Here is a 22,014-nt window from a genome sequence, read left to right on the forward strand (position 1 = left end):
AGCATTATCTGAGCCTTCTGCAGGGGGTACTTGTCCTAATGTTGTACTTACGTACTGGCCATTTATCAAGTACCGGTATAAATGACCGAGTTGAAACCTAGACTGATGAATACTGATTTTTAAAAATGTGTTGTTATTTCTATTTCCTATTTTATTTTTATATAATACCAATCTATCATAGTCATACTAGTACACCAACTGTCTTATTCATATTTTGAAGGCATGTGAGCATGTGTAAAGATGATATAAACGATTGAAAATTAAAACTCAGAATATGAGGTATGTGTTTAATGTAAATGGGAAATAGGTATATTTTCCATTATTTTATTTCTGATTTACATTCTTGCTTTGTGGTAAAACACAATTCCAATGTGTCTGATTGAATATATCAAGTAAACTGTAAACACAGTGCTTGGCAATAAATTGTCTAAAAGTGAACAAATTCTGTGATAACACTGAATACTTTTTGAAATTAGTTTAAATGAAGCCCTTTTATCTGGGTTTATCCATAAATGTTTCCTGTTACATTTAGGGTCAATTTGAGAGTTAGACAAATTTGGTCCTGCAGTGAAACTACAAGAAGAAACAGTTCTCTCCATGGTGTGATATTCATCTTCTTTCATTATATTAAAGAATTCTCCCAGATCTTTCCAAAGTGTATTTATATTTTCATATAGTGTCCTAGAATCTAAACATAGACTAGTATTTTTGTTAGGACCAGAAATATTGCATGTCTGTTTATGTTCTTGAATATTGTCTGCTGTCCAGCCATATTTCAATGGTTTTCATGGCCATGTATTAAATGTTTTGCACCAGGATAATTGATTTAGATTTGTACACTCTTATTTTGAATTTTTAGAATTACTGATTTGTTTGTTGAGATACCTTTTCAGAGTTTAAATAATTAAAATTACCTTTAAGTTGTTCAGTCTGTCGAACATTATATAGTTTTTCTTTACTTCTTTCAAATATGTATTAGTGTTGTATTTTGTAATGGAAAGGGAGGAAACAGTTGTACCAATATAAGCTTAGAATGAGAATAGAAAGCTGGGAATGAAAATAGAATCATACACAAAGATGAACACAATGACAAGTCTCTGTTCCCCACATTTTCCACCTTAAGACTGAGGCTGTTCTACCTGCCAATAAGAAGAAACAGCCTCATAAGGGATTGAGAAGGAATGATGGATATGAAAGTACTGGATTTGATGTTGAGATATTCCATCTGTATGAGTCTAGCTCCTTGGCTGTACTGGCCTTTGGTTCAGTGGACCACAGGCTTGATTCCCGGCTGGGCTGAGGAATTCCACTGTGCATGGTTAATTCCTCTAGCTTGGGATTGAGTGTTTGTGTTTGTCTCAAAATACATCCCACCACAGAAACACGCAGTGGTGAAATCATTCCTCCATACGGGGTTGGCATGGTGAAGGGTATCTGGCTGTAGAACTGTGCCAAATCCTCACCTATTGCCTACTCCAAGAAGTTGGAAAAAGAATATGTTCTGGTATTTCATATATATTTATTTTGTGTTGAAAAGACTGAAAACATTACGGTTATTTTTATATTGATGTTTAGACCTGAAATGGTGTAGCATATTGGGAAGGCAGGAATGAAATAGCTTCATAGAACAATAAGATTAGCATGGAGTGTTGGTAAGTTGCCTTCATATTGGACAAAAGCAGTAATTGCACCTATCTATAAGCAAGGGAACAGGAAGGATTGCAACAGTTTTCGAGGTATATCATTGATTAGTAAACCAGGCAAAGTATTCACTGGCATCTTGGAAAGGAGAGTGTGACCGGTGGTTGAGAGGAAGTTGGATGAAAACCAGTGTGGTTTCAGACCACAGAGGGGCTGTCAGGATTAGATTTTCAGTATGCGCCAGGTAATTGAAAAATGCTACGAGAGGAATAGAGAGTTGTGTTTCGTAGAACTAGAGAAACCATATGACAGGGTACCGAGGGAAACAATGTTTACCATACTGGGGGACCATGGGATCAAGGGTAGATTATTAAACTCAATTAAAGACATTTATGTTGACTATTGGGCTGAAGTGAGAATTGATGGTAGAATGAATTCTTGGTTCAGAGTACTTACAGGGGCTAGACAAGGATGTAATCTTTCACCTTTGTTGTTCGTAGTTTACATGGATCATCTGCTGAAAGGTATAAAGTGGCAGAGAGGGATTCAGTTAGGTGGAAATGTAGTAAGCAACTTGGTCTTAATGACAGATTGTGCCGGAAGCCTTCAGTCTCATATCTTGCAACTTGAAAATAGGTGCAATGAGTTTGGTATGAAAATTAGCCTTTCAAAGACTAAATTGGTGTCAATAGGTAAGTAATTCAACAGAATTGAATGTCAGATTGGTGATACAAAGCAGGAACAGGTAGATAGTTTCAAGTATTTAGGATGTGTGTTTTCCTAGGATGGTGAGGTTGAATCAGGGTGCAGTAAAGCTAATGCAGTGAGCTCACAGTTGCGATCAACAGTTTTCTGTAAGAAGAAAGTCAACTCCCGGATGAAACTATCTTTACATCGGTCCGTTTTCAGACCAACTTTGCTTTACGGGAGCGAAAGCTGGGTGGACTCAGGATATCTTATTCATAAGTTAGAAGTAACAGACATGAAAGTAGCGAGAATGATTGCTAATACAAACAGGTGTGAACAATGGCAGGAGGGTACTCAGAATGAGGAGATAAAGGCTAAATTAGGAATCATCTTGATGGGTGAAGCTGTACGCATAAACCGGCTTTGGTGGTTGGGTCATGTAAGGCGAATTGAAGAGGATAGGTTACCTTGGAGAATAATGGACTGTGTAATGGAGGGTAAGAGAAGTAGAGGGAGACCAAGACAACGATGGTTAGACTCAGTTTCTAACGATTTAAAGATAAGAGGTATAGAACTAAATGAGGCCACAGCACTAGTTGCAAATAGAGGATTGTGGCAACATTTAGTACATTCACAGAGGCTTGCAGACTGAATGCTGAAAGGCATAATGGTCTATAATGATGATGTATGTATGTTACATGGAATGTACAAAATACTTACATTGTTTTTTGAACCTTGTTGGAAGAAGATGAAGAAGAAGAGACAGAAATGCGATGAGAGTCAGTTAAATAAACCTAGCATGTAGAAGAGTTTATGTAGTTTGTATATTCCATGTTTTGTATCTTTGTTATCTGAACATACAGAAGGTAGTGAATTGAGAGTAGTGGCATTATAAAACATGTCTTCCAGGTTGGAGGCTGAGCAGAAATATATGATGATGATGATGATGATGATGATGATGATGATGATGATGATGACAGTTGTTCTTTAAAGGTGCCTAACATTTTAGGTCTTTGGTCCATAATGGTAAAAGATGATACGAAATGAAATAATGGACTAGAATTTGAAATAAGCCAAAATAACCAGGTAAGTTGCATTGTTGTTTTATCTAATTTAACTAATAATCTGACAAAGGGACATAACTGAGCGACTACTGAGTTTGGGTGGATATTGCATTCAGAGATAGTGGGTTCAATCTTTACTGTTGGCAGCTCTGAATATAGTTTTCCATCGTTTCCTATTTTGACACCAAGCAAATGTACCGTGATGAAGGCTGCAGTTGCTTCCTCTCCAGTCCTAGCCCTTTCCTATCCCATAATTTTTGTAAGACCTGTCGGTGTCGGTGAGACGTGAAGCAAATAGCAATAAAGAAGTGAACAGAATAAGTGCTCATTAATAGATATGTTTTAAAAATTAGGTTAGAATTTGTGCCACTGGTGCTAATTATTTAGTTATCTCATACATCAAGCAGCAACAAAACACCAAGGAACAAACTATGCAAAATAACTGCACTAAAGGGTCATGTCGATGGTGTTCAACCAGTGGACAGAATTGTCACGAATGCATCCTGAATGTGTAGGCCTCCTGGCAGTCTTCTTTCTGGCAGTCCTCCACAATGTGTCTAATGGTCTGCTTGGCCCTACAGGCACTCATGGAGTCGTTCCATAGCCCACAGCACTCTAGTGTGGTGTGGCTCAGACCATGACTGATCCTAAAACCTTTAAGCTGATACCATGTCTTTTACAGGAGGTCACATCCAAGCATTTTCTGTGCGGGGTCATTTAGCAGCTCACCATTCCTCGGGCGGTCGTCATGCCACTTTCACTTCAATTCAGTGTCGCTATAGGAATTTGGCCCCAGCCTACCTGATATTTCATGCACTTCCCCGCTAGATTTAAGTAACGTAGCTGGAAGGCTTGGCGGATTGATGGACTCTTTTGTGGCTAGAAGGCGTGGCAGATCGATGGACCCTTTGCCATCGGGGCACAAATGCTGGTTGCTGCCTGATATTTGACAGACAGTTATTAATTAGAAAGGACTGTGAGCCAGGGAATGGGAGTGGACTTCAGAATCCCCATGGTGGTTCTCATTGCCAGAATTTGGATGCTTTTCAGCCTTTCTAATATGGATACCATTCATTCAAATAAGATCACAGTACTCAACGGTGAAGTAAACAGGAGCCATTGTCGTACCTTTTAGGATGCTCATACCCGCATCCCTCGATCACTAGCCTGATTTTTTATTAACTCAACTCTGGTTTTCATTCCCTTGCCTTTTTTTTTCCAGGGGTTTCCTATAGGACAAGGTGCGGCTGAGAGTTACACCGAGGTACTTGGGATTCACAATACATACATATTGGTATAACTTAATAACAGTGTATTGAAAAGGTGGAACCTCTATACTTTCTTTTTAATATTGTGATCCTCAGTTCAATACAGAACAATTTTGAAGTTTTAAACTTTAAATAATGGTACTTGGAATTGGCGTTATAAGGTACAGCACCTTCACCAAACTGGGGAGCAATCTTCATCTCCCTTCCAGTTATTTGGACAGATGGAAACAGTCATCATCATCGGTTTGCCCTTCCAGCGAGCCGGGTAGGGTGTTTGAAAACGAGCGTCTTCCAAAGTTGCCTATTCAAAAACATTTCGTTGTCCAAGACATATTCCCAATTCCATCCTCTTCTCTCCAAATCTTCCCTCAGTTGGTCCATCCATCTTCTTCTTGGTCTTCCAGCTGGTCTTCTACCTGTTATTCTCTTTTCCAAATAAGCGCATGGTAACCTTGTGCTATTCATTCGTTTAACATGCCCAAACCATTTAAGTCTAGATGACCTAAGTCTTTCCTCCATCGATTCATTTAGACCTAGGTTAGATCGGATCTCATCATTTTTCACATGATCAAGTCGGGTCTTTTGGAGGGCAGTTCTAAGAAATTTCATTTCACAGGCTTGAATCCTACTATAATCCTTTGATGTTAGTGTGCAGGTTTCCAGAGAATATGTAAGGATAGGAATGAAATATGACTTGTACAGGGTCATTTTTGTTCTTTGTGGGACTTTCTGATCCCATAGTAGGTGTCTAACGATGCTGTAAAAGTTAGAGCCTTTGGTTACTCTGTTTGTTATTTCTATCTCAGCTCTGTTATTACTAGCGATTACGCTTCCTAAATAACTGAATTGGTGTACTACTTCAACTTGGTGGTCCTGTATTTTTATGTTGCATTCTGTATAATGTCTGCTGATTTTTTATGCTACTGTTTTTGATGGGTTCAATTTCATTCCATAATCATCAAACTTCTTACACCATGCATTCAGATTATTTTGCACTCCCTCCTCTGTTTCATCCCATATTGCCACATCGTCTGCAAACACCAGAGCCTGAAGATCTTTATTACCTTTTCCTTTTAGTTCCTTTAAAATGGTATCCATAACTGCTATGAATAGAAGTGATGACAAGGCACTTCCCTGTTGTACTCCTTTGGTTGTATTGAACCATTCAGAGTGACCATCTCCAATTCTGACACAGCTTTTACAATTACTATATAGCATTTGGATCTTCCTAATAAGGTACTCCGGTACACCAAGTTTTCTAAGACTTTTCCAAATAGTTGATCTAGGAACATTATCATACGCCTTTTCAAGGTCCATAATCACAATAATTAGGTCTTTTCCTCTTTCCCAGTGTTTCTCTGCTAACATCCTCAAAGCAAATATCAGATCTGTTGTGCTTCTTCCAGTCCTAAAACCATGTTGTTCCTCTTCTAAGATAGGCTCTAGTATATCCCTTACTCTGGCTTCAATGATCTTCTCCATAATTTTAAGGCCGTGTGATAGGAGGGTAATGCCTCTGTAATTTTCACTTTTCCTTCTACTCCCTTTCTTAAAGATAGGAACTATCACCCCTTTTGTCCAATGGAAACAGTATGTCTCCATATTCAACAGGGTGTGGTTGAAGTGTATTACTCTCTCTAATAAAAGCAATTAATGATTGGCATACAGTCCATACAAATGGTTTCTGAGTGTGGTTACAGAATATTAATTTTTATAACTATGGTCACAATAATATCACAAACTCATTTTTCTAATTTATAAGATTCTCCAGTTTTCTTGAAACATGAGTGTGATTTGAGGTCTATGAAAAATTGTTTGCTACAAGATGCTTTATCATAATTTTCCAGACTTCATATTTTTGAACACTTGCGTTCTGGAGAAAGCCTATAACAGTTCCATCTGTTTGCAATTGAACTCTATAATTGAGTAAGACTGATTGTTTTATTTTTATTCAACTAGGAAAACACTGCACTTTGTGACAACAATGCCTTTTTTCTGGTTGTAAAATCTACTTTTATTTTAATTTCAGCCAATTGGGGTCCTTATGAGAAACATCAAGATCCACCTCAGGATATTGGTATGTCTAGTGCAATGCATGATTCCCAAGTAATAAGTAATGTGAAAATTGAAATTACAGAAGGAATAATTATAGATAATGAACTTGAGCACTATTCTAATTTAGTTTCACTCCCACAGAGTGATCCAGTCATAGATCTAAATCATGGATATCATAGGCTTTCTTCTGAGAAGGAAACAGAAACAGGTGTTACATTTTCATGTGTAAAGTGTGGTCAGAATTACAATCAAAAAGGACTTTTTTATGCCCACCTAAAATATACATGTAACAACGAACCATTTTCAAAATGTCTATTTTGTTCATATACAGCTAAGCGAAAAAGGACTATGAATAAACATGTAACGATGAGGCATTCAGGAAATGATGATCGTCCTTTTTTGTGCACAGATTGTGGTAGAAAGTATAAATCAAAGAAAAATTTAGTATTTCACCAGCGACAAGAATGTGGAAAGGAACCATCATTTCTCTGTGACTATTGCCCATTTCGGACAAAACAGAAAAGTAACTTAACAGTTCACATACATCGTTGGCACAGGAGGCGTCATATCTAAGAGAACTGCTGAAGAATTAGACTCGTATGTTTGCTTGAGTACTGTGAAGGCTAGACAGCTTAATTTGTTCTTTTAGACATTGTAAATGCCAGACCTATGAAAGCATTGGCATGATTTTGACTCTGCCTTCTAGGTTATATTACACTGACAAATATCATGTGAAATATATGACTCTACCTGATAAAACTTTACTGTGAGATTACTAATCAAAGTGAGGAGAAAAAAAATCCATGTAGAAATATGGTTTTAATTGTCTTCTCTTGACACGATGGAAGAAAGTTTCTCTCTGCAGAAGAGAATTTTTACAAAATATAAGGTACAAAATGTAGGTACATATGACTCTTGTTATATGTTCACTAAGGTAAGGTAAGGGTGTATTCTGCCCGAATGCAGATCCGAACCTCCGCAGAGGTGTACCTGAGCCGGAGTTTATGTACGGTAGGGTGGCCAATTCCTTTCCGCTCCTCCATTCCCTTACCCCCCACCAACAGCATGTGGCAAACCATCCAAATCTTGACCACGCCCAATGTTGCTTAACTTCGGAGATCTCACGGGATCCGGTGTTTCAACATGGCTACAGCCATTGGCAGATGTTTACTTGTGAAGAATTTTTTCTACTTCCAGGTTGAAGAAACACAATGTTCTTGATATCTTTGAAGGGGTCACACAACTTCGAGTTCACATGCTCAATATTAGATGTTAATGGGAAACTTTGTCCACAACAGAATGGTGGAAAATTTACCTTCAAGTAATATGAAACCTCCAAACAGGAGGTATGAGTTACATTTCATTAAGTGGTCATTGTCAGCGGCTATGGAATGATCAAAGCAGATATATAACGTGCAACATGAGCAGTGAATAAACACTGATTACTGTACCTAAATCAAAAGCCAATTCCTTTGCTGTAGTAAACATTAAGGACGATCATATTTTAGCATGGTGATTCAATGTGCATTTTTCTAGAATGGTTACACATATGATTATCCTGAAAGGGTTCACTTTTAATTTAAATGGAGTGAACATTTGTATTTGAGTTCATTCTTCATTCGCTGTTTATGGTTAAAAATCTTTCTTCATTTTCTGAGCTCTGTTTGTGGTACTAGAGATGGTAGATTTTAGCATTTTAAAACTAAGACTTAAGCATTTAAAGAATAATTTAGCATTTTCTAGCACTATTGTCATTACCATTTAGCATTTTGTAGCATTTTACAATGAAAGTGATATTTGTTAAATGGAGAATTGGATACTAAAATGTCACCTTATCAATTGCTGGATTTTTTTAGGCTGAACTGTAGTGGAATTGTAAACTTGAGCCAACATGCAAATTGTTATGTACTTGCTGATTTATAAAATATTGTATCCAAATGCATTTGGAAATAAGTATTCAAGGCAATAAGTCATTTATTTTGTCATTTCAACACACCCATTAAAATAAATAAACATAATTAAGTGGATTAAAGCCACTTATTTATTACTGAAACAAAGCTGAGCTTTCCACCAAATTACATTGGCTTTCATCAGAGCATTGGAAGGTCTGCTTCTGACAATGATCACACAGAATATCTTTTAAGAACGTGGAAGTCACGGCCATACTATCCATGGCCCCTCCACTAACTGGACTCGGGTATCATTATGCTGTGCTGTGGTTGTTGGGAGTGAAGTTACTGATTCACCGCCCTCTGTCGACAGTTTCTCCAGTTAGTGGAGGGGCTGTGGATAGTATGGTCACTCTTAAAATAATTTCTATAATTGCTGTCAGAAGCAGACCTTCACATGCCCTGATGAAGGCCAATGTAATTTGGCAGAAGCTCGACCTTGTTTTGGTAATAAGTAAGTAGCTTTAATCCAGTTAATCATATTTATGTATTTATTTATTTTTATACAATGAACCATGAAAACCTACATTCATTAACACCCATTAGAAGTTTAACACAAAATAAATTTGAAGTATTCAGGTTGCTCAATCGTATAAGTTATTACTGTTTTGCTGCTGTGGAGCATTGGACTCATTAGTTAGGATACCGCACCTCTCTAAGACATTGGCAGGCTGCCACCTTTGTGACACCACTGGAAGCCATCTTTAAGGTATCTGAACAATGAGAAGATAGCAGTCGACAAATAACTTATCCCACTTCAAAAGCGCAAGAGAACAATATTGTTGATTTCATTTGAAAATATCACAGAATATCTTGTTAGTATGGGCACTATTAGCTGCTAATGGAAACCTTGTCCACAGGTAAATAAGGAAATTGAATCTTTGGGTGGTGTGAAATGCCTTTGAATAAGATGATGATAGGTGATAGAAATTTGGCCAAATGCTGTAAAAGTAAGTGTATTTGACATTTAGAAGACAAATAAATGTGTTGTCATGTGAGTTTTTAATGTGAAATGTATGATCTCTATGAAATAAGAACAAAATTATATTTTTTAGAGATATTCTCGTGTATAAGAACAAACTAGACATGATGAGTGTCTGTTGTAGTTTGGAGAAAGCAGTGTTGAAATTTGTTGTTTGTTAAACTTTCAGCAAGTAGTTGAATTGATTTACTTCACATATTATCTTCAATATAAGAAAAATCAAATCAAGACAAACAAAGATAGGTTCATGGAAAGAAACACATAATAGGATGAACGCAATGACAGGTCAGTGTAGGAAGAGGGAGCAATACAAAGAATACAAGAACGAACATAAAAACATAAAAGGACAAGGACAATCTCTCCAAGTTCATATACTGCCATCTCCTCATTAATTCCTGCTCTTCTACATCCATCTCATTGGGCAATTTGGCCATATGGTTAGCTTTCATCTGAAAGATAGTGGGTTCGAATCCCACTGTAGGCAGCCCTGAAGATAGTTTTCTGTGGTTTCCCGTTTTCACAGGCAAATGCTGGGGCTGTACGTTAATCAAGGCCACAGCCACTTCCTTCCCAGTCCTAGCCCTTCCCTATCTCATCGTCGCCATAAGACCTATCTGTGTTGGTGCGACGTAAAGCAAGTTCTAAATAAAAAATAGTACCAGTATATCTAGAGTATTATGTCAGAAACTTAACATGTTACAAATGTGAAACTAGCAGGAATATGTATTTTGAATAGTTATGTTTTCACTGAATGTCAGGCTAAAAAAAGTAAATGAAAGTGAAATGGAAATAACTGGTGTTCTAGCCAGCCAGTATCTTGGGAGAGGCACAGTATTGCAACTGACGAGCCCATTACCTTGTTGGGGAAAAGCAATGATTATTTTTATGATTTAATTGAATTGAATTTTGTATATTTGATGTTCTCAGTTGTAACCAATAAATTAAAGGTTCTTGATTGGGAAAATTTTTGATTATGAAAGCCCAGAAGGGCATATATAGCTTATATACCTACTGCATCATTGCATTGTGCTTATCACAACACGAATGGAAATGCATATACTCGAAAATAAGTCCAGAATCAATTATTCTTTGTAGCAAGATGCATAACTCACATATGATTAAGAATAACAATGTCACATAGGTGTAACTAGATGGCCAGTGTATTGGTACAATCAGCACCTGTAGCTTTATCATGACACTATCTTCATACAGCAGTGAGTTAGCTGAGGTGTACTCTTGAGTTTGTGGATACATAACCAACCACTTTGCTACCAGTACCAGCATTTAAAATTTATGAAACAAAACAACAGGTATACCATACCCCTGTGGCAGAGCAGCCCATTAGGTCCTGATCTGCCAAGACAACGACATCATCAGCCTATTGCTGCTTCTCTTATCAGACAGCTTCTCTTTTGGTCTCGCATAAGACTGAGTGATCCCCTTTCCGAACCGTAGTCAAAAATTAAAATCAAACTTGGAGGCTCTGGGTAAGGAACACTGTGGTGTTAGATAAATACCATCACCTGATATTAATAAAATAGTATACTTTCTCATTTGCTGCCTCTACTGGCACCTAAAATAATTTACTCTTTCATTAAAAAAGTTCTGCTCATGCATGTTGGGCTCCTTGAATTGGGCCCAAATCAGTTCTATTGTGTTAAAATGGCAATGGTATGGTGGAAGGCGAAGTACGTTATGCCCATGTCTCCTGGCTATTTCATCCACTAGTTTACCCCTTTTTGGAATATCTGAAACAAGTTTCGTATGCTCTCTAGAATTCAGAGTACAGTCATATCTATAATTCCGTTTCTATGAGTTTCGACTTGACAGTTAAGCAGAAGTCAGATATTGGTGCCAAATTGTTATGAGTACAAACAGCTGATTCTCGACATACAACACGAATGGAAATGCATATACTCGAAAATAAGTCCAGAATCAATTATTCTTTGTAGCAACATGCATAACTCACATATGATTAAGAATAACAATGACATATTTAGGATAAGGCTATATCAATGCTCAAACAGATAAAAAGCAAGAAAATGAAACAAAATTTCTACTCTCCATCTAGAAGAGCTCGCATTGCTGATAGATTCAGTTTCTCCTAAGGAAGGAAGAAATCCTACAAAGGGACTTGACCGTAACGAGGTAATAACGTCTTCAACATAATCGCCTGTGATACTCTCACAACCACGTTCCATCTTCCGCACTTATGTGGCCTACAGCTTCCCAAAGAAGTCTTTATACTTCTGAAGCTGTGAAGAGTCGGCTATTCGCAGTTATACTCCTTCAATTGGGCCCAGATCAGTTCTATTGTGTTAAAATGGCAATGGTATGGTGGAAGGCGAACTACGTTGTGCCCATGTCTCCTGGCTATTTCATCCACCACACAAACTGACTACTACGGCTTATTTTGTTTCAGAAGATCATGAGATCCTCCCTTCCTCATGTCATCGCGAACCGAAATGTAGTGCTCCTTCAACCACTCAGTCAACTCATTATTTTTAGCCATCATTGTTGTTGCTTTGTCAACAATGACGAGTGAACTGACAAAGACCGCGAAAAGAACTGAGTGCAATACAACACACAGTTGATAGCATGTGGTTATAGTAAACAACAGATCGACAACACTGGTAACCGGAACTTGAGTCTAACGCGCTCTATCGGAGCGATCGGCTGCCTATGATTGGCTCTTTATTAATTTTTTTTTTTTTTTTGCTATGGGCTTTACGTCGCACCGACACAGATAGGTCTTATGGCGACGATGGGATAGGAAAGGCCTAGGAGTTGGAAGGAAGCGGCCGTGGCCTTAATTAAGGTACAGCCCCAGCATTTGCCTGGTGTGAAAATGGGAAACCACGGAAAACCATTTTCAGGGCTGCCGATAGTGGGATTCGAACCTACTATCTCCCGGATGCAAGCTTCACAGCCGCGCGCCTCTACGCGCACGGCCAACTCGCCCGGTCTCTTTATTAATTCACTTAGCCTCCGCTAAAAGGCAGCACTCAAACTTGACATCTGAATATCAGTGATTCTTAATTAACTCTAAGAACTGTATCCGATTCCAGCCTCAGTTAATGTAGTATTTGAAAACAACCCCCTTAACCCCAAAACTGTACCATATGTATATATCCTAAAATTAAGTAATTTTAGAATAGTGGTATCATGTTTATTTAATGGCATTCTTGTTTAATTTTAATTTTAGTAGTATTTATTCTGTACAGTCGCTATTAAATAGGTTCTCTAGCAGCTGAAGATGACCTATTTACGGGTCAAAACCGGTACTGTTTTTATGTAAATAATATTGACACTATGTAAAATAAAGTATTGATTAGGTGGAGAACTCATTCTTCATACTTGTACTCAAATGTCAAGTTGAAACTTATAAGAACTGAACTATATGCCCACAATAAGAGTGCAGGTGGAAACATTGCAAAGTTTTATGTCTAACATGGATTCTCCATTTAGAGTATAAGATGGTAATTTTAAATAATATTTATTATTTCATTCTAATTTAAGTACATTGTATTCACGTTGTATGATGATTAATTGTTTGCATATTGTCAAGTTCCAATCAAGTAGTGAACTCTAAAATTAAGAATGATAATAAAACAATGAGGATTTTATGAGATATTTGGTTCATTATTAAACTGTTTTTAAAAATCAAATGAGGTGCTTTCTCATTATTGTAATTTTTAAAGTTGTTATGTTGGAAGACTAGAACTCTCTCTGCCATATGTGAGACTGATGTTCCAGGCTATAGAACAGCCTTCAGCCCACTTTCTCCATTTGAAACTGTGCTATTCAAACTAAAAACATAATTGAATAAATTCATTTATGTCTTTTATATTTTATGTCATTAAAGCCAAAATACAGTATATGCATTGTGCTGTAGTTGGCAACGTGGAGGGAAACAGTGAGTACTTAAGACAAATTTGTACATCTTCAAGTACGTAGCACATTGATGTCTGTTTTGTAAATTCACTACTTTCACTGTTTGCTTGGTATTAATATATTAATGTACATATGCTTACACAGTTAACAGGGAATCACAGAGTGTGTGCTATTGTTTCAAGTACTGATGATGTTCCAGATTATTGCATTTATAATGAATTCTCAAGAAACATAACAAATTCTGCATTTTATGAACAAAACAAAACTGCTCCATGTAAACAGAAATTTTATGCTGAGGTGTTTCCTAATAATGACTAGAATTCGTAGTTTATTTATTTATTTATTTATTTATTTATTTATTTATTTATTTATTTATTTATTTTATGGCCTTTACTGCCGGGAGTGCCTGAGGACATCTTTGGTTTGCCTGGTGCAGGTCTTTCTGTTTGACACTCAGGCATGACCTGTGCAACTGCATATGAGAAGATGATGATGATGATGTTGTTGATGAAATGAAATGGTGTATGGCTTTTAGTGCTGGGAGTGTCGGAGGACATGTTTGGCTCGCCAGGTGCAGGTCTTTTGATTTGACTCCCATAGGCGACCTGCGCACCGTGATGAGGATGAAATGATGAGAAGACGACACATACACCCAGCCCCCTTGCCAGCGAAATTAACCAATGATGGTTAAAATTCATGACCCTGCCAGGAATCGAACGCGGGACCCCTGTGACCAAACGCCAGCACGCTAACCATTTAGTCATGGTGTTGATGATGAAGGTGATGGTGATGATATTGAGATAGGGAGAGGGTGAAACGCAATGTCAACACTCCTGTCAAATTACACCTAGGAGTCTGCTCAAGTTGAGATGAATCACCATCAGCAGTGTCATATGCCCTCACACCTTATGATCACTGTGGAGAGGTTTGGAACTGAATCCAGATTTTTGGCATGCAATCGAGTGATCAGAAATTCTATGCCACTACCTCTCCTACCCAGACAGCCAACATTCGGTGGTGAAATTTTTTCCACCAATGAGACTCGAACCAACTAACCACAATGTCAGGTTACATAGACTTGATGCTTTAACAATCATAGCCACCAGGTGGGCAGAATTTATGCTGAGTTTTAAAGTCCAAAATCCGATATTTTGGAAAGGAACAATCAATTCTAGTCAGTTAAAGGGCAGGTATATGAATAGGTTCTCTCCTCACCAATCCCATTTCTTTTACATCTATATCCATGGAGAGAATATATTATACTAATTTTAAAAAATTGTAGAAGTCAATTTCTCATTGAGTTTATTTCTTATTAGAAGCATTGTTATGATGTATATTGTAATTATAAAATTGAGTATTCTTTTTCCTGTAAATACCTAATTGTGTATATATATTTGATGCACATAACTTTGTAATATATATCTGTAGATGCAGGCATGTACTACTAAATAATTGTGATGAAGAATTAATAACAAGATAGGTTCTGGGAGGGTCATGAATTGGAGACCCATTGGTATATTGTGTGAGTATTAAACATTTCTTGATTTGGGCCCGTTGTTTGAGCGTATGCTCTTTCTTCTATGTAATCAGTTTCTCTGCTTGTAACCATTTAATATAAAACCAAATTAGAATGCTTTAGCATCAACAGCTGTAATTCTGAAATTATTATAACAAAATTCTGCTTATCCAGGGCTATCACAATTACATTCTTTGTAATCTTTCCCTCTTTAAATTATTATCATAAGCATTGAACTACTTTGATTTTTCTTTTTGTTAATGGTTTAGTGTCATACTGATATATGTATATTGGTTTTCAGCTACACCATTTTGTTGGTGTGAAAATGAGAAACCATCGAAAACTAATTTTAGGACTGCCAACAATGAGGTTTGAACCCACTACCTCCTGTGTGCAAACTCAAAGCTACACAACCCAAATTACATAGCAAATTTACTCACTGCTTACTTACTGCTGGTTTGCAGTAACATGGCAAGGTACATTTTTATACACTTTTCATTTGAACATGAGACAGTAAGTATTAATTTCTCTGACCAGATATGTAGCGTTATTGTCCTGGTCTCCTGTGCCCAGTGACATGGGATCAGATCCTGACCCAGTCGGCTGACACGAATGCTTCAGTGTGAGATCCCATGGGTTTTAGATCACCACCATCATGATAACTATCATGAACATCATCATTCCTCACACTTTGGAGAGAAAACAATTTGCGTTCTGTAGATCATTAGATGTTTGCTTGCTTTTCAAGAATAATATGAATTCACATTGTCTGGCTTAGAGATGCTAAATATTTATTGATAACATCTCATTTATGTACATACAATGAGCAAGGTTGAGTAGCTCAGACAGTAGAGTGCTGGCCTTCTGAGCTCAATTTGGTGAGTTTGACCCTGGCTCAGCCCATCAGTATTTTATATACTCAGATACGTATTATCATCATCATCATCATCATTATTATTATTATTATTATTATTATTATTATTATTATTATTATTATTATTATTATTATTATTATTATTATTATTTCCCCTGGTTCGTATGTGTAATTTTATATTTGCAGACTGTACAGTATACATTGTGAATCTTCAAATTGTGGTGTGGCAAAACATTTCTGGGGACCTACCTAAACAGATGGTAGAGGTCCAGTGGTAAGACATCACTCTAAAGTAAGGAATCTATAGCCAGAAGCATTGTATTTTGATTCAACAAAGTATTGTTGAAAGGAGTTTCTTGCTTGATAGATGATGCATCCTTTTTGACAGTGAAGTAGATGTGATTCATTAACTGTGGATGACTTTGTATAGGTGGTACATTCCGTATGTTACAGGGTCAATAGTCTCGATTTTAGCTTGTTAATTTTGTTTATTGCACATTTTTCCTGGCCATGGATTCCTTATTAAGAAATCACCTACTATGATCTACCCTCCTTCAAAATGTTTTGGTGTCTTTAGTGACAGTGTTGTTAGAATATTGTTTCACATTTCTTATTTCCATAATTTTTCTAGGGGAATTTTATGAAATTTTACTTCTCTTTTTCAATTTTTCTGTCATTTAATATTATATTAATTTAATATTATAGGTTGTTTGGAACCAAATAATAAGTACTCCGTACCATGCAATCTTTCTTCCAACACCCCTCAAACACTCCCATTTATATGCAGAAACAGTCATTAGTTGAATATTGTTTTTCATGAAAGAGTGTACTTATAGAACTAAAAAACGGAAAATCGTTTTTATCAACTGAAAATAAAATGTATGCATCAAATTTTGTGAAGTTTGCCATCTTCCATCTTCCTGAAAGAGTTAAGTCCTCTCAATGTGTAGGCAAGTCTTAGTATAATTATGCTTAAGATTTTCATTTCCTGGTTAGAAGAGCCATTATTTGCTCATTGATAATGCTCAACCGGAAAATGTTTGCTTGCATGATTGGGTCCGAGCTTCCTATTGATGTTTAAATATTTGAAAATTTTAAGTCAGGATAGAGCAGCTTTATATTAATCCAATTTTTATAGTATTTTAAATTTGCTCCAACATTGCCCTAATAAAGTGGATGTTGAATTTGAAAGCATAAACATTTTGTATTAATATCTGATTTTTAAAATATGAAACTTGAGTGTGTGGAGTGGAAAGCAGTAAGGTTCTGCCTCAAACACTCTTTTCTAACATTTCTGATAGCTGAAGGCACAAGATATATTCATCAACTTTCAAAACAGTTGACCTTGGATTTTTAGGTGCTAACATTTTTATTTCAGGTGCCTAAGTTAGGCTCTCAGATGTGAAAAGATAGGTTCTAAAATATACTTTCGGCAGCTTCAGTTATCTGTATTTTGATAGACGTATTTTTTGAAATATGTCCCATATTCTTATTTATAAGAATCAGTTAAAGAGTGTTAAGAAATCTAGTAGATTTAGATTTCATAATAAAATAATATCAGTTTAAGATTTATTAGCTGTAAAAGCAAAGAATAAAAAAAATGCTTGTCAGAATGGTTAATATGCAGTACATCAGTGACCATCAGTTATTGCAAGACATTTATAGTGAAATTATTACTCTATTTCTTCTGTTGATTCTTTCTCTCAATCTATCTGACTAAAAAAATTTTGTCATCATGTTTTCAATTTTGACTCTTAGATAGATTATGTTTTAAGGTCCCATTTTGTAGTTGTAACAGCCTATTTCAAGCACTTAAAATAAGATATTTTGAGTCTGCTATGTACTGATTACTAGACCTTGGATTTTTAGGTGCTAACATTTTTATTTCAGGTGCCTAAGTTAGGCTCCCAGATGTGAAAAGATAGGTTCTAAAATATACTTTTGGCAGCTTTAGTTATCTGTATTTTGATAGACGTATTTGAATGAAAACCTACAACCTGTTTTCCAGTCCTTGACCGGGTCAGGGATGTAATGAATGAATCAGATACAGGCTGTTACTACGATGAGGTCGCCACTCCCAAAGTGATTTGTATTAATGAGTGATAGATGCTATGAAATGAGAATGGAGAGTGTTGCTGGAATGAAAGATGACACGGAAAAACTGGTGTACCTGGAGAAAAACCTGTCCCGCCTCCGCTTTGTCCAGCACAAATCTCACATAGAGTGACCGGGATTTGAACCACGGTATCCAGCAGTGAGAGGCCGACGCGCTACCGTCTGAGCCACGGAGGCTCCCATAGACGTATTCATCAATTAAAATACCATTTTTATATTGCTAAATTGATAACTCTTGAGGGAGAAATATAATTACTAACCGATGTGAAGTGGGGAAACTCCTGAAACCTTTTTATGAAAGACAATTTGGAAACTGACACAGCAGGTCGGTGGACACTCGTGACACAGACTTCGGGCATGTACCGCGGAAGGTCCTTAAGGACTTCTGGAGAGTATGGTGTACAGCTTCCCAATTTTAAGATATTGTTTCAAAAGTATTTCAAGAATATACTGTTCAAGCTACTTAAAACAAGTCAGCAAATATTTTAGTTTCTCAGAATAAATTAAAACCATTTTAAATCAATTTAGGGATAAAAATTTGAATTATAAGAATATATTCAAATATAGGTTCTAATTTCGATTTAGGCATGTTTAGGCACTGTAGGAACACCATTTTTAACCTTATAAATACATGGAACATGTAAATACAACTTCATTTTAAGTTATCTCTTGGGTAACAAAATAGGTTTTTGCCTAAAATCTGAGGTCTACTGATTGCAAACCAGGTCTATGAAATCTTAAGGAAATAGCTTCTGCTCTTGAATCTGTAGCTTCTTATGTTTGAGTGAGAGATTCGATCTTCTAAAATAATTTTTTCTCTTTGTGGTTTCAGCTAACTGGTTATCTTATGAAGATTTACAGTATCAGTCACATGATTCATTTGAGTCTTGTGGAGTGGAGATAATGACTTCTGTAAACGATGGAAGAACACAGGTTCCAGGGATGAAAAGACTGCAAGGATCTGCTAAAACACCTCTCATAATATCAGAGCTAACCTTAAATCAAGAGAGGAAGTTTGCGTGTTTGAAGTGTGGTCGTAAATACATTAGCGAATTTTCTTTAAAATCTCACGTGAGATACTATTGTAGCAAAGAGGCAGTGTTTCAGTGCGATCACTGTCCCTACCGCGCAAAACTCAAAACTCACCTTACTCGACATGTTTATATGAAACACATTAATCCTGGGAGAGATGATTTACCCTTTGCTTGTTTAAATTGTGATCGTAAGTATAAACGGCATGATTCCTTGTTATATCATCTTCGTCATTGTTCCGGGAAGGACCAATCACTCCACTGTGAACTATGTCCATTTAGTACTAATCAGAAGTTGTTATTGAATCATCATGTTATAACTGTGCATGAAAATGCTAAAGTTTAAGTTGAATTATGTTGGTAATATCATCATCATCCCGTAGTTGCTGGTATCTGCTTGAAAGTTTTAAAAAGAAATGATTAAGGTTTTTAAACTTTTAGTTCATTTTGACTTCATTACACTTCAGACAATGTGGAGAGCAGTAGTAAAAGTTTCCTGTAGCATACTGACTCTTTAAACTCATTATTCACTTTTGTAATCTTTAAAAAAAAAAAAATCTACAATAATACCTGGCTAGTGTGGTAAGAAAAGCAAACAAGCTGCTGAAGCACCACAGTGAACTAAATGTAAAAGTATCCTCTTAAAATTAAGTGGGTACAGATGTGTATAAAGCATAGCAAGTAAAACAAGGACTATGTCAGTGAGTGAGGCATGGAGTTTTATGTATATATGTGTGTGTGTGTGTTCAGTATTTCAAGGAAAAATATCATCTGAAATATCTAGAAGTAATAGAACTTCTAATAGGGTCTCGGTATGATTCTTTGAATTGTTTTTGAAAAAATGGAGACAATCTGAATCTTTATTAGATGAATAGTTACATCAGTACTGAAACAAATGTGCCAAATAATAACCCATCATATTATATACATGAATTTATTGTTCATGATTCTTTGTAAACAATTTTTGAGAGTATACCGAGTTAATGGGACTATCTCCAATGGCAGATAGATTTCAAATAAAATAAAACATATACCAGTAATGTCTTAATTTTTTTTCAAAATGTTGCCTAGGAACGTAACTTAGACTAGGCTATTATGTGATCAATACATGAAATAGATAATTATGTAACTCATTTAAGGCAGCATAAAAAATTCAGGAGACTGAACAAATAACTGTTTTAAATGCTAGTTTGTACATCATGTCATTTTTATTCCTAGAAACTGGTAACAGATGTCAGTATGCATTCTTGTTGTTATTTAATTTAATTATTTAAGTTATGAAATTCACTCCATTAAATGTAAAACAAAGGCTATTTTACAACATATATCATCACCATCAAATCATCATCATCATCATCATCATCATCATCATCATCATCATCATCATCATCATCATCATCATCATTATTTTTATTATTATTATTATTATTATTATTATTATTATTATTATTATTATTATTATTATTATTATTATTATTATTATTATTATTATTATTATTATTTTACCACAGTCTGTCACCTTAGTTAGCTCAGAATACCAGACATTATTCATATTTAGCCTATGATACTGCTAACAGTGATGTCCTTGGTTCTAAATTAAACAACAGAATTATTGTAAATTAAATCCATGTAAGTCCATGTAACATTTTCCTCTGAATATTAAAGTAAAACACGTCTCAATTTTTGTAAATATTGTATGTGAGCCCTTTGGTTTCTGCCTTATAGTAATGCACTGTTAAAATGTTTTGTGCAGTGTTCATATTAATGGGTAATTATAAATGCAGAATGTACATATAAAATTATTGCTAGAGCAGTTAATTGTTGAGCTTTCTGACTTCCTTTTCCTCCCAGTATTCCACTGCACTGTTGTTTGATACCATTATGTTTCTATATATTTAGTAGTTAAATATGTAAGAATATTGTTATAAACCTTCCGTATATCTTAGGCAAAATATACTTAAACCTCTGTGACATACAGCCTGTTAAGAGTCTTAGCTTGTCGAGATGACTGCTGCCCAGCTGGATATCTTAGAGATACGGTGGAGTTTCAGGTATCCAGCATGACAATTTTCTCAGCCCTGTGCAACCTAGCAGCATCCAAGCTGTGTTAACATTTATCAGATTTTGAAAGTACAGGTTTCTATTCTCTTCCCCTTACCTGTCACATGACAGCCATTTGAAAAGAAGAGTAGAGAAAGTTGCTGATTTTGTGTAACACACTATAAGGAGTATACTTGTGCCTTCTTAACCTCCAACTTCTGTCCTTTGCCCAGACTGTGAATTTGAATTCTGATGCAGTTAGTTGGTATTTATGACTGTTTAAATTTACTGATCTGTTAAGGAACTTATTTTTTAGGCAAAATTTCTGGAACTCTTAATAATAATTGTACAGCCTCAGCTCCCAGTTGTTGTTTTCATATTATTAGGTAACAGTTGTCCTGGCAGGCTAAAGCTCTTATTAGATAGTATGTGCTACTGTGAAGTTGTGATTATTGTTGTTGTTGTTGTTTTCATCATCATCGTTGTTGTTGTTGTTGTTGTTGTTGTTGTTGTTGTTGTTGTTGTTGCTGCTGCTGCTCTCTTCGTCATCATCATCATCATAATCCTTTCTTCTGGACATTCAGCTGATGAGAAAAAAAAACACAAGTAATCCCACTAGTGAGCAAGGAAAATACTGCAGAACCTCCTACATAACCATCCCTACCATTAGTGTTTGGAAATATGCTCATTCAAGACTCATATATAGTTATTGATTCATGTGAATTATGCATTAATTTTGAAGTACTAGCCAGTTAACCATTTACTGGTGTCGTACATCTATGAGACAACAGGAAAATTTCAATGCTCACACTCCATCCTCCACTTAGATCCTACTACTTTCCCCTCCTCTATCAGTAGCGTAGCCAGGATCGACCGATCGTGGGGTTATAGTTACAAA

At 36.1% G+C, this 22,014-nt stretch overlaps 1 protein-coding gene across 2 annotated transcripts in view; it reads left to right on the top strand.

The window, feature by feature from the left end:
* Nucleotides 1-22,014, top strand: part of lola (longitudinals lacking) — a 581,907-nt gene that overhangs the window by 551,929 nt on the left and 7,964 nt on the right. The window contains exon 5 of one of the 2 annotated variants that reach the window (XM_067135845.2): nt 18,878-19,437. The exons of the other annotated variant lie outside the window; for it this stretch is intronic. Within the exon in view, the coding sequence (XP_066991946.2) occupies nt 18,878-19,422 (545 nt within the window). The 3' untranslated portion in view covers nt 19,423-19,437. Of the gene's footprint in view, nt 1-18,877; nt 19,438-22,014 lie in introns of those variants that run through there. 2 annotated transcript variants of the gene reach the window in all.

The sequence above is a fragment of the Anabrus simplex genome, chromosome 1 (assembly GCF_040414725.1).
Source record: "Anabrus simplex isolate iqAnaSimp1 chromosome 1, ASM4041472v1, whole genome shotgun sequence".
Classification (NCBI taxonomy): domain Eukaryota; kingdom Metazoa; phylum Arthropoda; class Insecta; order Orthoptera; family Tettigoniidae; genus Anabrus; species Anabrus simplex.